The 17,226-nt window shown below is 37.6% G+C and overlaps 1 protein-coding gene across 2 annotated transcripts in view; it reads left to right on the top strand.

The window, feature by feature from the left end:
- Window positions 1–12,394, top strand: part of zda (peptidyl-prolyl cis-trans isomerase zonda) — a 147,721-nt gene extending 135,327 nt beyond the window's left edge. For both annotated transcript variants that reach the window (XM_090378402.1, XM_090378407.1), the window contains exon 12: window positions 12,093–12,394. In XM_090378402.1, the coding sequence (XP_090234528.1) occupies window positions 12,093–12,176 (84 nt within the window). In that variant the 3' untranslated portion in view covers window positions 12,177–12,394. The remainder of the gene's footprint in view (window positions 1–12,092) is intronic.
- Window positions 12,395–17,226: the final 4,832 nt, after the last annotated feature.

The raw sequence follows: 17,226 nt of genomic DNA, 5'->3' as shown, positions 1-17,226 counted from the left end.
AACAAAACAAATGAAATTTTCAGCCACAATAATACATATCTATAGGCCTTTAACGAAAATAATTACTTGTCTTTTGCTGCACCATTTTTGAACTTCCTTTCATTGCTGCCAGATCTCTTACTCTTTTCAGCAAGAATAGTTGAGTTAGACAGGATTGAGTTTGTTGTGGAGGAGATATTGTTGAAGATAAACACAAGAAAGGCACCTGGGGTGGATGGGATCTATCCAGTTATATTAAAGGAGGTGGCAAAGGAAGTAAGCAAACCCTTAGCCATAATTATGAGCACATCCTTGGACATGTGGGGGGTAGTCCCCATGGACTCCAGATATGCAAATGTGCTGGAAGTCAGAACTGTGTTCCTCAAACCATTCCTGTGCATCAAGTGCCTGATGGCCCGATTGACCATTGCCATTTGGGAAAAGGTGTAATGTAGCAGGGTGTGCACAGTCAGCGAGCAGTTGACAATAGCAGAGACCAGTGATGCGTTGTTATACATGCACCAAGGGTCCAAGTTCCTGCCAGGAGAGGATGCCATAGGGGTCATCTGCTGGTATAGCCCATACGCGAGTGTCCGAAGAATGGTCATGGCAGATATTATTCAGGTTGGCCCATGTTGTATATTGGGTAGTCAACTCTTGAATGGCGCTGCACCTGTCCGCCTGTACAAATTGTCGGACTTGGTGCTCACCCCTAACTTCAACCTTTCACTGACCTTTTGCCGTCAGGTCGTTGTTTGAACATTTTGATGCCAGTTCTGGTACACTTTAACTATGGCAGCTCTCAAACATCCCTCCAGTTTGGGAAATCGAGGCACCAGCTCTTTGAGCTCCAACAATCTGTCCTTTATCAAAGTCTGATAAATCCTTTCTTTTACTCATCACACTCAGAATTTTGCTACCTACTGAACCACTGACACCTTATCTATGCTACGTAGGTCGACTAACTGCCACTCTCGTACCTCACATGGTCAACAGGTCGCATTCACTTTTCATAAGGGTGGTCATAATTCAGTGATCACTCAGTGTATTTTGACATGCAGTAATTTGAAAGGTAGCATAGTTTATAAGAGCACTAACCAGGCCTGTGCTGGAGGCTCTTAAAAAATATGACATCTGAGATTGGAACTGACTGTAAGATCGTGAAAAAATAATGGGAAATTATTGAAAAGTTGTTCAGAGAGTGCTAGAACTAATCACATATCCAACTGGAAAATAGGCAAAGCACTTCCATAAGCAACTACATGCCAGAGTTTTTTTAGGATCACAGAGAATATAAAAAGCATAAGCTGATATGCTTATGTACTGATATCAGGCATATAGGTAATAGGTTTGATGAATGTGAATTTTTAATTAAACAAGAAAATACCAACATAATAAAAATATGAGTGATGTGATGTCATTCATATACATTACATGCAAAATTTAAATACTGTAGGTACAGACAGGGAAAGAGGACTCTACTTGTAAATGTGAAGTATAATGAATGAGTAAGATTAAATCCAGTAGATGAGAACTGTGAAGACATTGAATTAGTGTGTCATGAATAAGTAATGAAAAATAAAAATTAAGATTGTTTACATATTAAATAGTTGTAATGACTATGATGACAATTTATGTAGACAGATGGATTGAGTGAGATGTGAGGAACTTCCGTTTTCTAGGAGTAAGCTGATTTGTGTGTGGATTAATTACATAGGCAGTATATTTCTGTATCCAGCCCCCATATTGCAGCCCAATATGTTAATAAGAGTATGTCCTGAATATTTTTATTAACAATATTGGGGCTGCCATATGGGTAATATTCTATCACAATATAAACTGAATCCTTGACTAAGGATTCAGTTGATATTGATAATTGTTTCAAAAAATGCATTCGTTGGCAGGAGGGATTATAATGTTATTCTGATGCAACCTAATGGTAGGTGTAAAGGAAAAGGTATTTATTTTCACATTCATAATGAGTGCCCTGGGTATGTTTCTGCAACAAGATATAGAAAAATGTGTGGAAGTTTAATATTGAGAAATGCAAGGTACAACATATGGATAGTAGTAATCCCAAATTAATGCATCAGATGCATGGTATTACACTCAGGATAGTAAAATGAAAAAGAACTGGGGATAATTGTTTAGTTAAATATGAAATTATCTGAGCAGTACAGACAAGCTGCCAGGACAGATCATTGGATTTTGTCAGTGATATATACAAGAATTTCATTAGCAGGGATAAGGTGATTATCTCATTGTTTAAGGCAATAATTAGGTCACATCATGAGTACTCTATATTGTCTGGAGGCCTCATTTTATAATGGATGTGAATCTGTTGAAATGGGTGCAGAGTAGAGTAGTGAAATTGGTGAAAGGTACAAAAGGTTACCAAGAAATGCTCCAGGTTTGCAAACTGTGGCATCTGGAGACTGGACACTTGCAAGACAATCTGATTGAGGTGTTTAAGGCTTTGAATGGATCGAGTAAGCTCATGTTGATGGCAGTCTTTCTCAGACTACATACACGAGGAGGCATAAATTCAAATTGAGAAAGAATAGTTGCAAGGGTAGATATGCCAAAATTTGCCTTCAGCTAGTGGGTAGTTGATAATTTGAACAAACTTCCATCTGTTGTGGAAGAGGGTAGTTTGAATAAATTCAGGGAAGACTTGATAAACTATTGGAGTGGATGGACATTCCATTTCAGCCTCCATAGGCACCACTACTTGAGCCGCAGCTCATCCGTGGATTTAATCCTCATGGGTAATACAACTTTAATTTAGAATTCCTTTTATTAATTGTAAACGCAATAAAAACAACTCAAACTATAAACACACATAATGACCACTTAGCCTCCCATAAAAAGAATTGCCCTTAAACTTTGTTCAACAATCCTAATGATGGGAGTTCCCATCCCTACCTCGAGGAGGTGGGTCTCTACTATCTAGCAATATATGTCATCTTCTGAACACTCCATCAACATATTTATTAAAATACGTGAAAAGCCGTTTATCCCCAAACAGAACCCAAAGACAATCTCTCTGAAGCATGCCAACCGACATTTCCAACTCCTGTCTTAAATCAAGATAATTAGGGCAATCAAACATAACATGCTCTGATGTCTCGAAGGTTCGACACTCGCACAAACCATTGTCTCTTAATCCCAACTGGTGCAATCTTAAAGCTAGTCCGTGTCCAGTTATTAAATAAGTGGCCTTTAGTCCAAATTGTAACCAATTTTTATTGCTTCCATTAATTATATCCACTCTAGGAAAAAACATATGGGTCGGTCTACCCTTAACACTATTATCCCATTGTTCTTGCCATTGTAGATATATCAACTTCTGTATTCTCTTCTTCTCTTCTTTAATATCCATTCTTTGATATATCTTATCCTCGGGGCATGACTGTATCTCAAACAGTGTTCTTCTAATATTATTCTTAGTGTAGTAGACCAACCCATTGAGCAACACCATATAATGGACCGGTACCTTACCAGAAAGCACCTGTAAGGACTCAGAGGAGACAGTTCGACACACTCTTGTTATACTTAATAATGCAAATCGTTGTGCCTGTATTAAATATTTTATAATAACTTTATTTTGAATTTTATGTACCCAAGCTCCCGAGGCATAGGTGACTATAGGGATAAAAAGGAGTGGATGGACAGGTGATTTAATTTTTTGGCAGTTGCTGTATAGGCTTACTTTGTTGCAATGTTTGCCACTGCTAATACCATCTCTTGCAAATTACAGCTGTCTGGCTAATTATATAGCACTGCACTTGTTTGAGCTGGTATTTGATGTCATTTTAGAATACCCAAGAGCAAAGAGATGGAAAATGTGTAGTGGGGCTGAAAAAAAAATCTGAAAACAATTTATGCTTGATTAAATCTGTGGTTAATCAGCAAATTACTGATGTACACAAACAACGGGTTTAATTACAGAAAACAAGGTTTTGATGCCATTATAAGTAGTCATAAAACTTGTCAGCTTCATGACTAAAGTAGAGAAGAAAACACAATCATTTAACTCATAACTGGGAGTTAAATGATTTTTTGAAGGAATTATAGCTTTAAGAAGTTATTGAGGCTAAAAGCAAATAGGTCACCTGGAGCTGATGAACTGTATCCTATATTAAAATAAGCAGCAAAAGAGGTAAGCAAATTAACCACAATTATGAGAACATCCTTGGATTCAGGGGATGTTCATACAGGCTGGAGATGGAAACCGGTAAGAGAGAAGGTTCAAAACTGGTTCAGAGAAGGTGGGGGGATCTAATGGTAAAGTGAGTATTTCCAGATGTATTAGCTTCAGTTTTGTGTTAAGGATTATAATGGAGTTGGTAATTAAAGAAGTAATAGAGAGGATCATCTTGACAGGATTGCAGTTATATGGTAATTACAGCATGGGTTTTTTAAGGAGAAATCTTATCTGATATTCTCTTAAAAAACCCGTGCCATGTCAATCTGATTAGCTGCCATGATGTAGTCACAAAGGAACTGGATGTAAAAATTTTTTTTACATTATATACAATAGATTTCAGTAATAATTTTTGATACTCATGTATTTTCTTTGTCTTGAAAAGGAAAATAAAGTAATACCACACTGCTTCAATTTCCTGTACAAATTGGAGCAGTGTAGCATTAAGCACAAGTTACTGTCATGGATAAAGGGGATAGTTGTGTGGCAGACAGAGTGGTTATTAATGGCCACTGTCCTTCATGGACTAATGTTATTAGTGGGGGTCCTTTAGGGTTCATTGCTCTGCTCCTTATTATTTTCAATATTTATTAATGCCATTGATGAAGGTATATCAAGGTTAATGTAAGTATGTTTAATATCTGTTATTGCTGATGATACAATGGTTTTCGGGGTGGTTAGTAATAGGAATCAGGGTATGCTACTGCAAAAAGATAAGGCAGATGGGCTGAAAAGTAGGAACTGAGATTTACCGTTTATAAATAATGCATTTGAATAGCAATAATTATTTTGGCGCCTCCTTAGCCAGGTGGGAAGGAGCAGCAGTGCGTAGTGTACGCTTCTTGATTAGACCGGGGTTCGAGCCCGTCACCACCAAATACGGAGGATGCAGAAAGGTCAGGGAATGACCACCGCATATCCTGGAGCAATATGGCCTTAGTTGCTAATGCTCCTAAAAACCAAAAATAACAATATATAGCAATAATTACAGAATAATATACCAGTTTGGTGGTCCCACTGATATTATTCTGTACTGGAGAACATATCTTAATATGTTCTCTAGTACAGAAAATACTAGAAATAGAAATACTAGCAAATGAAAAAGACAGGGTTAATTATACGGTCCAAATGAGTTCACTGTGCAGTGCACACGGACTGCTAACAAAACTCATGTGGTTTGTTGTTACTTCCCTTGCCACCAGGGAGGAGGTGATGATTATCCTTTTCTTTAAGGCAATAATTAGGCTGTATCTTCACTAATGTACACTGAAAGGACAAAATTCATGGATACCAGGTTCCTGGGTATTACAACACTGTCACCCCTCTCGCTAGTGGATGAACCCACCCCTTGGCAGGTAAATAGGTACACCGTATCACTGCAATCACGTAGAAGGTAATTCAGTGTTAGTTGGATAAACACCGTCAGTTAACCAACTTTGAAAGAGGGATTGATAGTGGGTGTCCAGTGTGTGGGTCACCATATCACGGAGGTGGTACAGAAATTGCACTAACCCCATTCGACGGTATCAGTAGCGTATCAGGAATATGCCATTTCTGGAATACCATCTCATCGTGGACAGTGATGTGGGTGGAGAAAGGTGGTGGATGAACGTAGCCATTGACATCTGTTCTGCATTGTTTCAGCCAACCAGAGAGCAACAGTGGCACAAATCACCACTGACTTCAATGAGGGAGGTGCCAGAAATGTCTTCACCAAGACCATCAGGCGATCATTAGCCACAATAGGTTATGAGAGCCACCAGAGTCCCATTGCTAACACCATGACACAGGATTCTGTGCCTCAACTGGGTGAAAGAACATCGGCACTGGACCTTGGATGATTGGAGATGGGTCTCCTGGTCTGTTCAGTCCTGTTTACAGTTATTTCGAATGGACAGGAGGGTGCGCATCTGGTGGAAACCGCACGAAGCTATGCACCCGTCGTGTCAACAAGGAACTATTCAGGAAGGTGGACGGTCGGTAAAGGTCGGGGGCATGTTCAACTGACACACGTTGGGACTTCTGGTACATCTAGATGCATCTCTCGAGTGGTCCAGGTTACATGTCCATCCTTGCAGACCATCTGCATCCCTTCATGTCATTGTACACCCTCAGGGCAATGGACTCTTCCAGCAGGACTGTGCCTTACCATAGAGCCGTGGTAACTAGAACATGGTTCGAAGAGTATTCTACAGATTTTACCACCATGGAATGGCCTCCCTGTTCACCGGACATGAACCCTATGCAGCATCTTTGGGATGCTGTGGAAGGGTCCGTTCGAGCTTTGGAGCTTCCATCCAGGAATGCGATGGAATTATGGACAGCAGTGCAGCAAGCATGGATGGAAATACCTGTAGAATGCTCTCGTGAACCAGTGGACTCAATGCCTTGCCGTGTGACTGCTCTTATCCAGGTGAAAGATGGGCCTACCTGTTACTAGGTAGGTATCCCATGATTTCTGTCCAATCAGTGTATATGCAGGTCTGTTAGAAAATATGTGAAGTTATTGAAACAGGTGCAGAGAAGAACAAGATTAATCAGTGGTATAAAAGGGGACTCTTATCAAGAAAGACATCAGTTCTGCAAATTGCAATATCTGGAATTAGGCAGCACTTGTGAGGTAACTTGATTGAAGTGTGTAAGGCTTTAAATGGATTGTGCAAGCTAAATGCTAATGACAATGGCATCATTAGTATTTCTCATATGCCATACATAAGTGGACATAAATTTAAATTGAAGGATGGTTGCAGGTAGATGTGCAAAAATTTTCTTTCAGTCAGTGTGTAATTGTTGAAACAAACTTCTATAAGGTATTGTGGAAATGGGTAGTTTTTGTTTCCTTGCCATGGTAATATTAATTCTAAATTAAATTAATTTATTAAAATTAACTTGGTTTGTACATTTCTTGTAATATTAAAACCAGTTCTCTTTTACTAGTTGATACTGCAGAAATTACATACAGCAATACCTCGCTTAGCACAGCTTAAAACAGCACAGGTTTCACTATAACACGGTTTTCAATTCAGTTCAAGTCAAAAATTTATTGTACATATTAAAACTCATTCAATAGCCTAGACCAGTTGTTTTCAAACTCTTTTTAATAATGGCACTCCTAAGTAATTTATTTTATTTTGTGGCACCCCTACTCAATTTTCTGCCTGTTAGATCCGCTTCTCTCTGTACATATACAGTCCATTCTGGTTATTTGGGACACATCGGGACTAGTGCATTTTGGACCGATTAAGCGGCTGCCCCAGTTATCCAAAGTTTCATGTAAATAGTTAAAAATACAATGTACCCCCCCCCCTTACAATTAGGTCACTGTACAATCAAATCACGTTACGACGAACTCACCATAGTAAAGTACCGTTCACTATACGATGTGTAGTAAGCGCCGATCATTGTGCTCACTTTTATGAATTGAATTTTAATTCTATTAAACAGCGATTCTAATTAGAGAAAATAGGAGGAATATTATCCACAGGCTATAAAAGTAAAGATATTAAGCACAAATTTACCCTTTATTACCTTACCAATTAAAAAATTGAATGATACGTGAAAATCGGAATAATTAATACGTACTGTAATATGTACATACGAACTAGTTGAAATTTCTGTTCACTGACATTTTTGGGGTGGGGATTAAAATTTAAAACAGTAAAAAGGTAAGCAATCAATAACAAAGAACACGGCACACACACAAATTGCAAGTAACACGATATGCGCAAGTGAGAACGGACTAACGAGTTACAAAGCTTTAAAAATAGGAATGAAGAGATCTGAAAATTAATTTTTTTATATGATTGAAGATTCCATGGAAGTGTAAACACATTTCACCATAATAACAGAATTCCAGCTGTCGGTATTATCGCGAATTCAGTAAGATCGAGTTTACTGTCAATTTATGATAGATTTCACTAAGAGAAAAGCCCAATAAACAGGTGACTGCTAATTGTTTTTATTGTTTTATGGTTGTGACCTCCAGAATTTCGACCAAACCACGTGGTACCGTCGGAGACAATCGTAGGGTAATCTCCAGTGCTGCAGTATCCTGCCCCGATTAAACAGCATGCTGTTCCAATTAAGCGAAGTAAACCCTGGCTATTTTCTCGATTGGTTTCTGTTTTTTAAGATTTGCCCCAAATAAACGGCTGCCTCGATTAACCGGTGGCCCAAATAACTGGAATCCACTGTATATATATATATATTTATATATACAGGGTGATTCACTACCAGTGTGACAAACTTGCAGGAGGTGTAGGGAGCACAAAGACGAATCGGAATCACATAGCATTGCAGGGTCCAAAATACCTTCGTCATGTGGTAGAGGATGTTGAACGGGAGGTCGTGTGAACAGCGATCCTGCTAAAAGTCAGCATTTGCGAACCGTTTCTGCTGAAGAAACCAAGTAGCAAAAGTCCTCCGGAGTGGATAATCCACAAGCTCCAATGATTGGACGCTATCGCTCGAGTACTCGTACTCGGATTGCCTTCTGCAAGACGTAGGACATTCTCCTCATTGTCTGGCGTCCTTGTCGTTCGCTCTCGATTCATGGTACCTCTCGTGAAACAACCAGTCTCATGGAACCTTCTGTGCACATGTGCGAAAATCGTATGATGAGGAGCACGCCTGTGCGGGAAACGTTCCTGGTACAAGTGCAGAGCGGCGCGCCCGTCACAGTCTGCAGCTCCATACGCGAGGTGCATGTCGGCCAGTTCAACGTTTGAATACTCGTCCATCCTACTGCCTCGGGAACTGGTTCGCAAATGCTGACTTCCAGCGGTATCGCTGTTCACGCGACCTCCCTTTCAACGTCCTCTACCGCATGACGAAGGCATTTCAGACCCTGCAATGCTATGTGATTCTGATTCGTCTTTGTGCCCCCTACACCTCCTTCAAGTTTGTCGCACTGGTAGTGAATCACCCTGTATATAATATTAAAAAATATATGTTACATGATATTTATTACAATAATATAATTATAAAAATTACATTTCATAATACAAATTATATATATACTGTAACTATATAATATTGGTATTTAGATACACCATAGACACTCTTAAAAAAACTACAAAGTAGTTGTTGTGGGCATCATTTGCTCTTTCTCATATTGTGCTCTGCCTTCACGACGAGTTGCCATGATGCTGCACTACCTCAAATAAGTAACGCTTCACTAATAGAGAAGACTATTGTTACTTATTCTCAGTGAGTACCACCACCCAGACATGTTTCAAGGCTATTGGCCTATCATCAGTGAGTGGGCAGGTACCCTAGTGTTGCAGACATGACGACCCATTTGTGAAGTTAATCGCACAATATGAGAGATGCCAAAAGGTGTATAAGATAATATTTAAAATAATTAAATGCACAAGGCATAATACTTTAAGAGTTTAGTATCTATATAATATCAGTGTTTAGATACACCATAGACACTCTTAAAAAAAACTACAAAGTAGTTGCTACAAAGAGCAAATGATGCCCACAACAACTACTTTGTAGTTTTTTTAAGAGTGTCTATGGTGTATCTAAACACCGATATTATATAGATACTAAACTCTTAAAGTATTATGCCTTGTGCATTTAATTATTTTAAATATTATCTTATACACCTTTTGGCATCTCTCATATTGTGCGATTAACTTCACAACTGGGTCGTCATGTCTGCAATACTAGGGTACCTGCCCACTCACTGATGATAGGCCAATAGCCTTGAAACATGTCTGGGTGGTGGTACTCACTGAGAATAAGTAACAATAGTCTTCTCTATTAGTGAAGCGTTACTTATTTGAGGTAGTGCAGCATCATGGCAACTCGTCGTGAAGGCAGAGCACAATATGAGAAAGAGCAAATGATGCCCACAACAACTACTTTGTAGTTTTTTTAAGAGTATCTATGGTGTATCTAAACACCGATATTATATAGATACTAAACTCTTAAAGTATTATGCCTTGTGCATTTAATTATTTTAAATATATACTGTATATAATTTTATTCTTTATATAGAGGTACTAAGGAAACATCAATTATAGATCACTGCAAAATTAAAAATAAATAAATAAATAAATCTTTATTGTGAAGTAGATTTACAGCACAATATCCCATCACGGCGACGAGCGCCAGGGGTTCACATATAGACTGTACACCTTTTTATAATGAAATAAACATATAGATTAAAAAATAATAAGTTTAAGTAACTTAAACCCAAATTACGTGGCACCCCTGGAATGTTGTTGTGGCACCCTAAGGTGCCGTGGTACCCCGGTTGAAAACCGCTGCCCTAGACACATACTCTACATACATGCTGCGATGCCAACTCTATTGTCTCACGTGCACATGTGCCAATAGCTCCCATCAGGCAGTCAGCGGCAACGTGCAACAGTGTTCAGTATTCTTAATTCACATACTGATGAGCCGACATGATAGCTCTTCAAGCTTTTCATAACTTCATTTCACAATTTATTTTTACCCCTTTAAATACGATCAAATATATTTGTATATTGGCTAGAAATCACTGCCAACAACAACATGCATCCTGCTTGGCAGCACATTCTGCCCCATTTGGCAAATGATTTCACTTGTTTTGAATCGCAAATTTTTTTGTAAAATTTTTGAATTGCAAAACCAGTAAAATCTGTTTTTGATTTGCAAAACTACCTAACAATTACTGAAGACACTGTGAAGATCGGTAAAGACTTGGAATTCGAAAATTTGTACACTGCCAATGTACATAACTGCATTGACTCACAGTGACTTAGATGATGCAACTCTCCTTGAAATTGATGAGTAAACTGCATATGAAGAAAAGGAAAACAATTCTGAAGTGGCACCAAAAGAATCTTCAACAGAAGAATTGGAGAAAGTTTTTTTGGGGATTGACATGGCCTGTGATTATGAATGGAGATCCGGATGTTGAACATAGCATCAAGATACGGAAAATTTTACATGAGATTCGATTCTACAAAGACTTGTGCACCGAGAAAAAGAAGAGACAACTTCACCAGACTTTTTTTATTGAAATACCTAAATAAACAATAAAGCTTTTTTCTCATCTCTCATGTTTCCTTTTCATTAATGCAATTTTTGTAATATTTTTAAATTCAAATCCTTTTAATTGGCTATCAAATGCAAATTGTTTATAGATTTATTATAATTTGTTTATAGACTGTTTCTCTGGTATGCATTCAATTAAAACCCATTATAATTATACCTCAATTAGCACAGTTTCACATAACACGGAACAGTTTCGGTACCAATTATCAGTGCTATGTGTGGTATCGCTGTATATAATATTCCCACTTCAGTTATTTCTTTTCTCCTATTCTTATTATTTTTAGGCGAGATCTAAGTTAGATATCTGCTCTAAAGAAAATTGCTTGATTTTAGCAGACCTTGTTATTATAAAACCCGAAAATGTAGGTCTCTTGAACTTTGCATTAATAATATATTTCTGCTTTGTATTGTTCTTATTTTACTGTTTGCATAAGGTGAGTTTAACTTGCATCTGCCTGTAAACAGAATATGTAACAAATATTTTTTGTAATTGTTGCTTATGTGTATGGGTGATAATATGGTGATTGCTCTTACTGGTGTCTGTATTTAATTCCATTAATTTTAAGAAAATGTAATATTCAGCACTGTCAGCTCAATGTAAGTAATTACCACAAAGAAAGCTGCTGTTTATTACATAATTCCATTTCTTGCTTTACATTATTATGCTACTATTTCCTCTATTTTCTAAATGCTATAATTAGCTCTATAGAATTATTATTTCTCAAATACTTGTTTCTTTTCTGGAGTTTGTTTCCCTTTTTTGATAAGATCTGAAGAAAATAAAAGGGAAAAAATTGTAGTAATGCATATCATACAACAGTGGCTTTTACTGATATTTAATTTTAATTTACAGCTACGAAGTTGGAGTCTCATCATCGGAAGTGTCCTGGCTGTTGTTGCAGGCATTGCAATGTATCGAAACTTACATTCTTCATGATATTTAAACTAGCGTGTGATAGAGACAATATTAATTATTGTAATCAGTAATTGGTTATTTGGAACAACAGATTTCCATATCACACCTGTTGTGATTTTTTATTTTATTTTATGGATAATCAAAAATTCATTGTTTGAGCTTAGTAGCTCACTACATAATGGCTGAGAGACTTTGGCAGCTAAATGTAGTAATGAAATTTCATAGACATCTATAAAAACCTAGAGACAGTTGCCTAATTAAAGAACTAATAGACTAGCTTTGGACATTAGTGAAAATTCAGGTTTTTACAAAAAATAAAGTAAAAAAAAAAAAAAAAAAAATCTGAATACATCAATTTTATGCTGCTAATTGCAGTTCTGATTTCAAATGATAATGATGTTCTCTATGTTTTTGTAAACATAATGTATAAAAGCTTCAAACATTCCTCATTGAAAAAAGTAGTCACTACTTGGTATTTAAAAAAAAAAAAAAGTTTTACTTTACACGTTTTACACACCACACATGCACTGTTTTATTGTTTTTTTTTAAATGAATCATCGACCAGTTCAGAGTTAAGTGTACAATGTTTAATTACATGTTTTTAATAAAAACATTTATTGACAGTGATTTATTTCTTTTTCAACAGTGTTCTTACATATGTACCTGTATTAATCTGGCAGTAGTGGCGACCCCGGCTAGCAAACACCAGCGGTGCAGGGCTTGCTAGTCTCGTCTATTTCTGAAATTTTTTTTTTTTTTTTTTAAATTTTTCTGCTTGAACTATTTTTAAATTACTTGAGCAGAAAAATTCCACCAAAATAACTCACCAAAAAAAAACCCACCTAAAATAACATGAGTATTTTAGGTTAATATTTTAGTGAAAGTAATCACGATAAGATTTCTCACAAATATCTGCATTTCCACCTAAACTTAATTGAACTCAATTGGTAGAGCTAAATGCATAAATATTCCCAGTCAGTTTTATTTACTATGAAAGAACTGTATTTTACGACAGAAAACAAATCACATGAGAAAAACTCCTCAGTTTCTTTACCACATAACTTAAAACATTCCAGATCATATTCTTCAGTTAATATTTCATTCAGCACAACTAACCATATCAAAAGACTGCAAATAAGCAGATAAATTAATCAGATGGGCCGAAAAGTGGCCACTGTGGTTTTACATTAATAAATACAAGGTATTACATTTGGTAGCAGAGATTCCAGAATAACATCTCATGGGGCTCTGTCAGAGATATAGAAACTTTTCCAACAGGCACATAGAGAGGTTTATTCCATTATACAGGGTTATTCAAAATGAAATCCGGGGTTTCAAACAATTCCTATGCACACATGAGCAGACATAGGAAGAAAGAAATATTTCCAGAATGCAAGTATAGTAATGAAGTTTTTTTACATACATCATAAATGTTCAATATGAGAGCCTTTAGTGAAATCGCCCAAAATCGCATGTTCTGCTTATTCACTTTCCCCAAAAATCACTCTGTCAGCAAAGTGGCATTGCACAACGGTAACAGATTTACTTACATGAAACTCCAACACAGTAAAAGCTTTCTCATTACATTCTGAAGCCATGTCGCAACAGAGTAGAACTGGTGTCACAGGCAAACGAACGACTGCACGGTGGTCTCTCACTGATCACTCTCCTAATCTTTACATCATTTGCAAAATTGTACATCACACTCTCTTTCCCTTCATTGTTCATTGATGTCATTTATGAAAATTGGGAACAACAATTTTACACAGTACAGTGGAACATTTTTACTTATGTAGGTGGTACCAGAAGTTTCCTGTAAGGCTTCCAAATGTTGCTGTGAAGAAGCATGAACACTTCTAAGCCAGTTGGGATTGTCATTTAGAATTCATGTTTAGTATGAACTCTACATACTTGTATTGTATTGTATGACTGGCTTCTTAGCAACCAGCTGGTAATAGCCTCCAGGAGAGGTGCTGGCTAGTTTCATTCCCTCCCACAAGGAGGCAGGCCATTCTGATTGCACTGCATTCTGCCATGCTGGGGTTTTGGAAGGCAAGCTGTCACATTTCTGCTGTTTAGTGAAACACCTGACTGGGCCACCTTTGCTCTTGCCAAGACAAAGGTACAGACTAGCCTGTACAAAAGTTTACAGCAGGGAGAACGGGATGAAAGATGAAGGCAGCATCCACCAGGTAAAGAGGGAACAATAACTGACATGTGAGACTCCCTAGAGAAGGGTTTGGGATATATTGGTAGGTGGGCATAAGGAACAGGTAAAAAGGCAAAAACAAGTGGTCAATAGTCAGAGCAAAGGTGGTCCAGTCGTTATTTTGGTTTTTTTTTTTTAGGAGCATTAGCAACTAAGGCCATATTGCTCCGGGATATGCGGTGGTCATTCCTTGACCTTTCCGCATACTCCGTATTTGGTGGTGACGGGCTCGAACCCCGGTCTAATCAAGAAGCATGTGCTACGCACTGCTGCTCCTTCCCACCTGGCTACGGAGGCGCCCATGGTCCAGTCATATATTTCACTAACAGCAGAAACCTGACAGGGTTGCCTTTCAGAATCCTAGGGAAGCAGAATGCAGCATAATCAGAATGGTGAGAGCATTTACTATTGGAGGAAATAATTCCACACCAAGGGCAAACCCATGGTTTCACCAAGAATCTCACTTCTCTGAGACCCAGGAGTCAGTAAGGGAAGGATAGCCATTCTGTGGCTGGGAAGCTTGGTCACCTCATTATCAGCAAGAAGGTGGCAATCAATGCAGGAGCACAGACTTGACACCACAAGAAAAAGATCAGATGGAGTGGTTTCATGTGGCAGGCATAATACCCCCCAGATGGGGAAAGTCTGTTCAAGTGAAGCACATTTTCCTGATCAGCATGAATTTAATCACTTAGTGAGGGATCTGGATCTAACAAATCCAGTGCAGAGCTGACATTTCATTTAAAATTGTAGAATGAATTGGATACCACCTGCAAGGCTTCCACATAGAGAAAAAGGCATCTCACTTATGTACATTTTATGGAGGAGGAGAATCCTCTCTGTGCTATTGTTTTGATTTCATTGGTCTTTATAAAGAAATTGGTCACAGTCCAGAAGAGTTGCTCTTTTCTTAGACAGTTCAAGTAAACGTTTGAAGGCTGTTTGCTTCCCAGTGCAAATATACACCATTGATTCCTGTTATGCACTCTTAAAGAAGACTGGAAATGTGATGTATGCTGAAAATCAATATAAATGAGAATCTGTGGTGAATTAAGATGGTGTGGTTTCTTGTGGATTTGTAAGGCAGTTTCATGATGTTCACTTGCTTTTTCTGGCATTGGGACAGCATGGCAATAGAAACACTACAGATTGTAATTACAAAACCTGGAGGACAAAATTCCTAGCAGTTGTTTCATCTTGTAGTAAATGGATTTCTTGGTAATATTAAGGGTGAAAATTACAAAGAACTAGTTGATTGAAAATTGAGGAATGAAAAGATTGAAAAAGATTGAAAATTGATATGGCTTGCATAATGTTAGACAAGCTCCATTACTTGTATTCTCGCCTGGATGGTTTCAGACCAAATTCAAGCAGTGTTAGTGAAGAGAATTGGCAGAGAAAGGTTGGATGAAACTATGATGGGACATCATATCTTTTCCTTGGTTTGGTTTGATCACACTGACCACAAAAAGATAATTAAATGTACATTTTTAAGGAAATTTTTTTTGATTAACTAAAGGAAATTTTCTGTGTTTTAATTTGTGAATTTCTTGGCTTGTTTACTTTCTTGTAACAAAGATTAATACTGTATTCTGTACAGAAGTTAAATATTGTTAATAAATCTGATATAGTATCATTGCAAGTTTACTTTCTGTTATTTGGACAAACTATTGATGCTATGCAAAAAGGCGCCTCCGTAGCCAGGTGGGAAGGAGCAGCAGTGCGTAGCACACGCTTCTTGATTAGACCGGGGTTCGAGCCCGTCACCACCAAATACAGAGGATGCGGAAAGGTCAGGGAATGACCACCGCATATCCCGGAGCAATATGGCCTTAGTTGCTAATGCTCCTAAAAATCAAATAACTAACTGACTAACTAACTAGCTATGCAAAAATTAAAATCATATTTGGAATCAGAACACCAAAATTCAGAAGTAAACTCCAAGAAATGGAGATAAATAGAACCTTTTTTGAAAATTTGTTATGCAGTTACATGGTTTATTTAAAATTTTCCCCCCCCCATGGTGAGTTTAACACCAATTGTTCCAACCAGTATGGCACAGATTGAAATCATCCACATTTAGACATTCACACTTGCTGTGCCATTCCATATGCATGTAGAGTCCCTCATCATACTCTTCAGAACAATCTTCTGGTCTGTATCATACCTCACACTGCACGGATTCTGTGCTGGCATGCTTAAGTTCTGAATCTGGGAAAACATTTGTGATCCTCAGGTTTATTTTGATAATAATCATGACTGCCCACCCTTCTCTGTCTCTCTCTCTCCCGTGTGTCATTCCTAAATACATTATACATACCACAGTGAAATGCATAATCTCTTATTTCTAGGTGACACCACATTTTCATAACCCTATTACTTCAGCATTAATAACCAGGAGTTCAGATTCATTCATTTTATTGCCGTAGACAGTTAAAATTTAGGTGCTCTTGTAGTTTAGTGCCGGACACATCTTTTAAATAACAAACAAGTTATTTAAACTTGTTTCTCTAGCATTAGCATTGCTGTCTTCATCACATCTTTCTGATCCTTGCACCATATGGTTAATAATAATAATAGCCTTTGTGGCCACAAACAAGAACTTTTGAGATGGGTGGAAGTGTTACTTTGACCCATTCATCAGGTAAGTATGCTTACCTGATCTCATAACTACGAGTTTCCTCGAACCCATAAAGCCTGAGTGATGTTGGCCAAGAACTTTGCACCTTGTTTTATTCAAATGTATTCCATCACTACAAAATAGATTCCTTCTACTTAATAATGTGGATCACGGTGATAATAATTTCCCCCAGAAGTCTTGCATAATTTCTCAAATCTTCAGTTAATTGAAACTGTTTTGGC

The sequence above is a fragment of the Mastigoproctus giganteus genome, chromosome 1 (assembly GCF_048544385.1).
Source record: "Mastigoproctus giganteus isolate SK-2022 chromosome 1, ASM4854438v1, whole genome shotgun sequence".
Lineage (NCBI taxonomy): Eukaryota > Metazoa > Arthropoda > Arachnida > Uropygi > Thelyphonidae > Mastigoproctus > Mastigoproctus giganteus.
The sequence above is the reverse complement of the archived record's forward strand: the minus strand, read 5'-3'. Positions and strand labels throughout refer to the sequence as shown.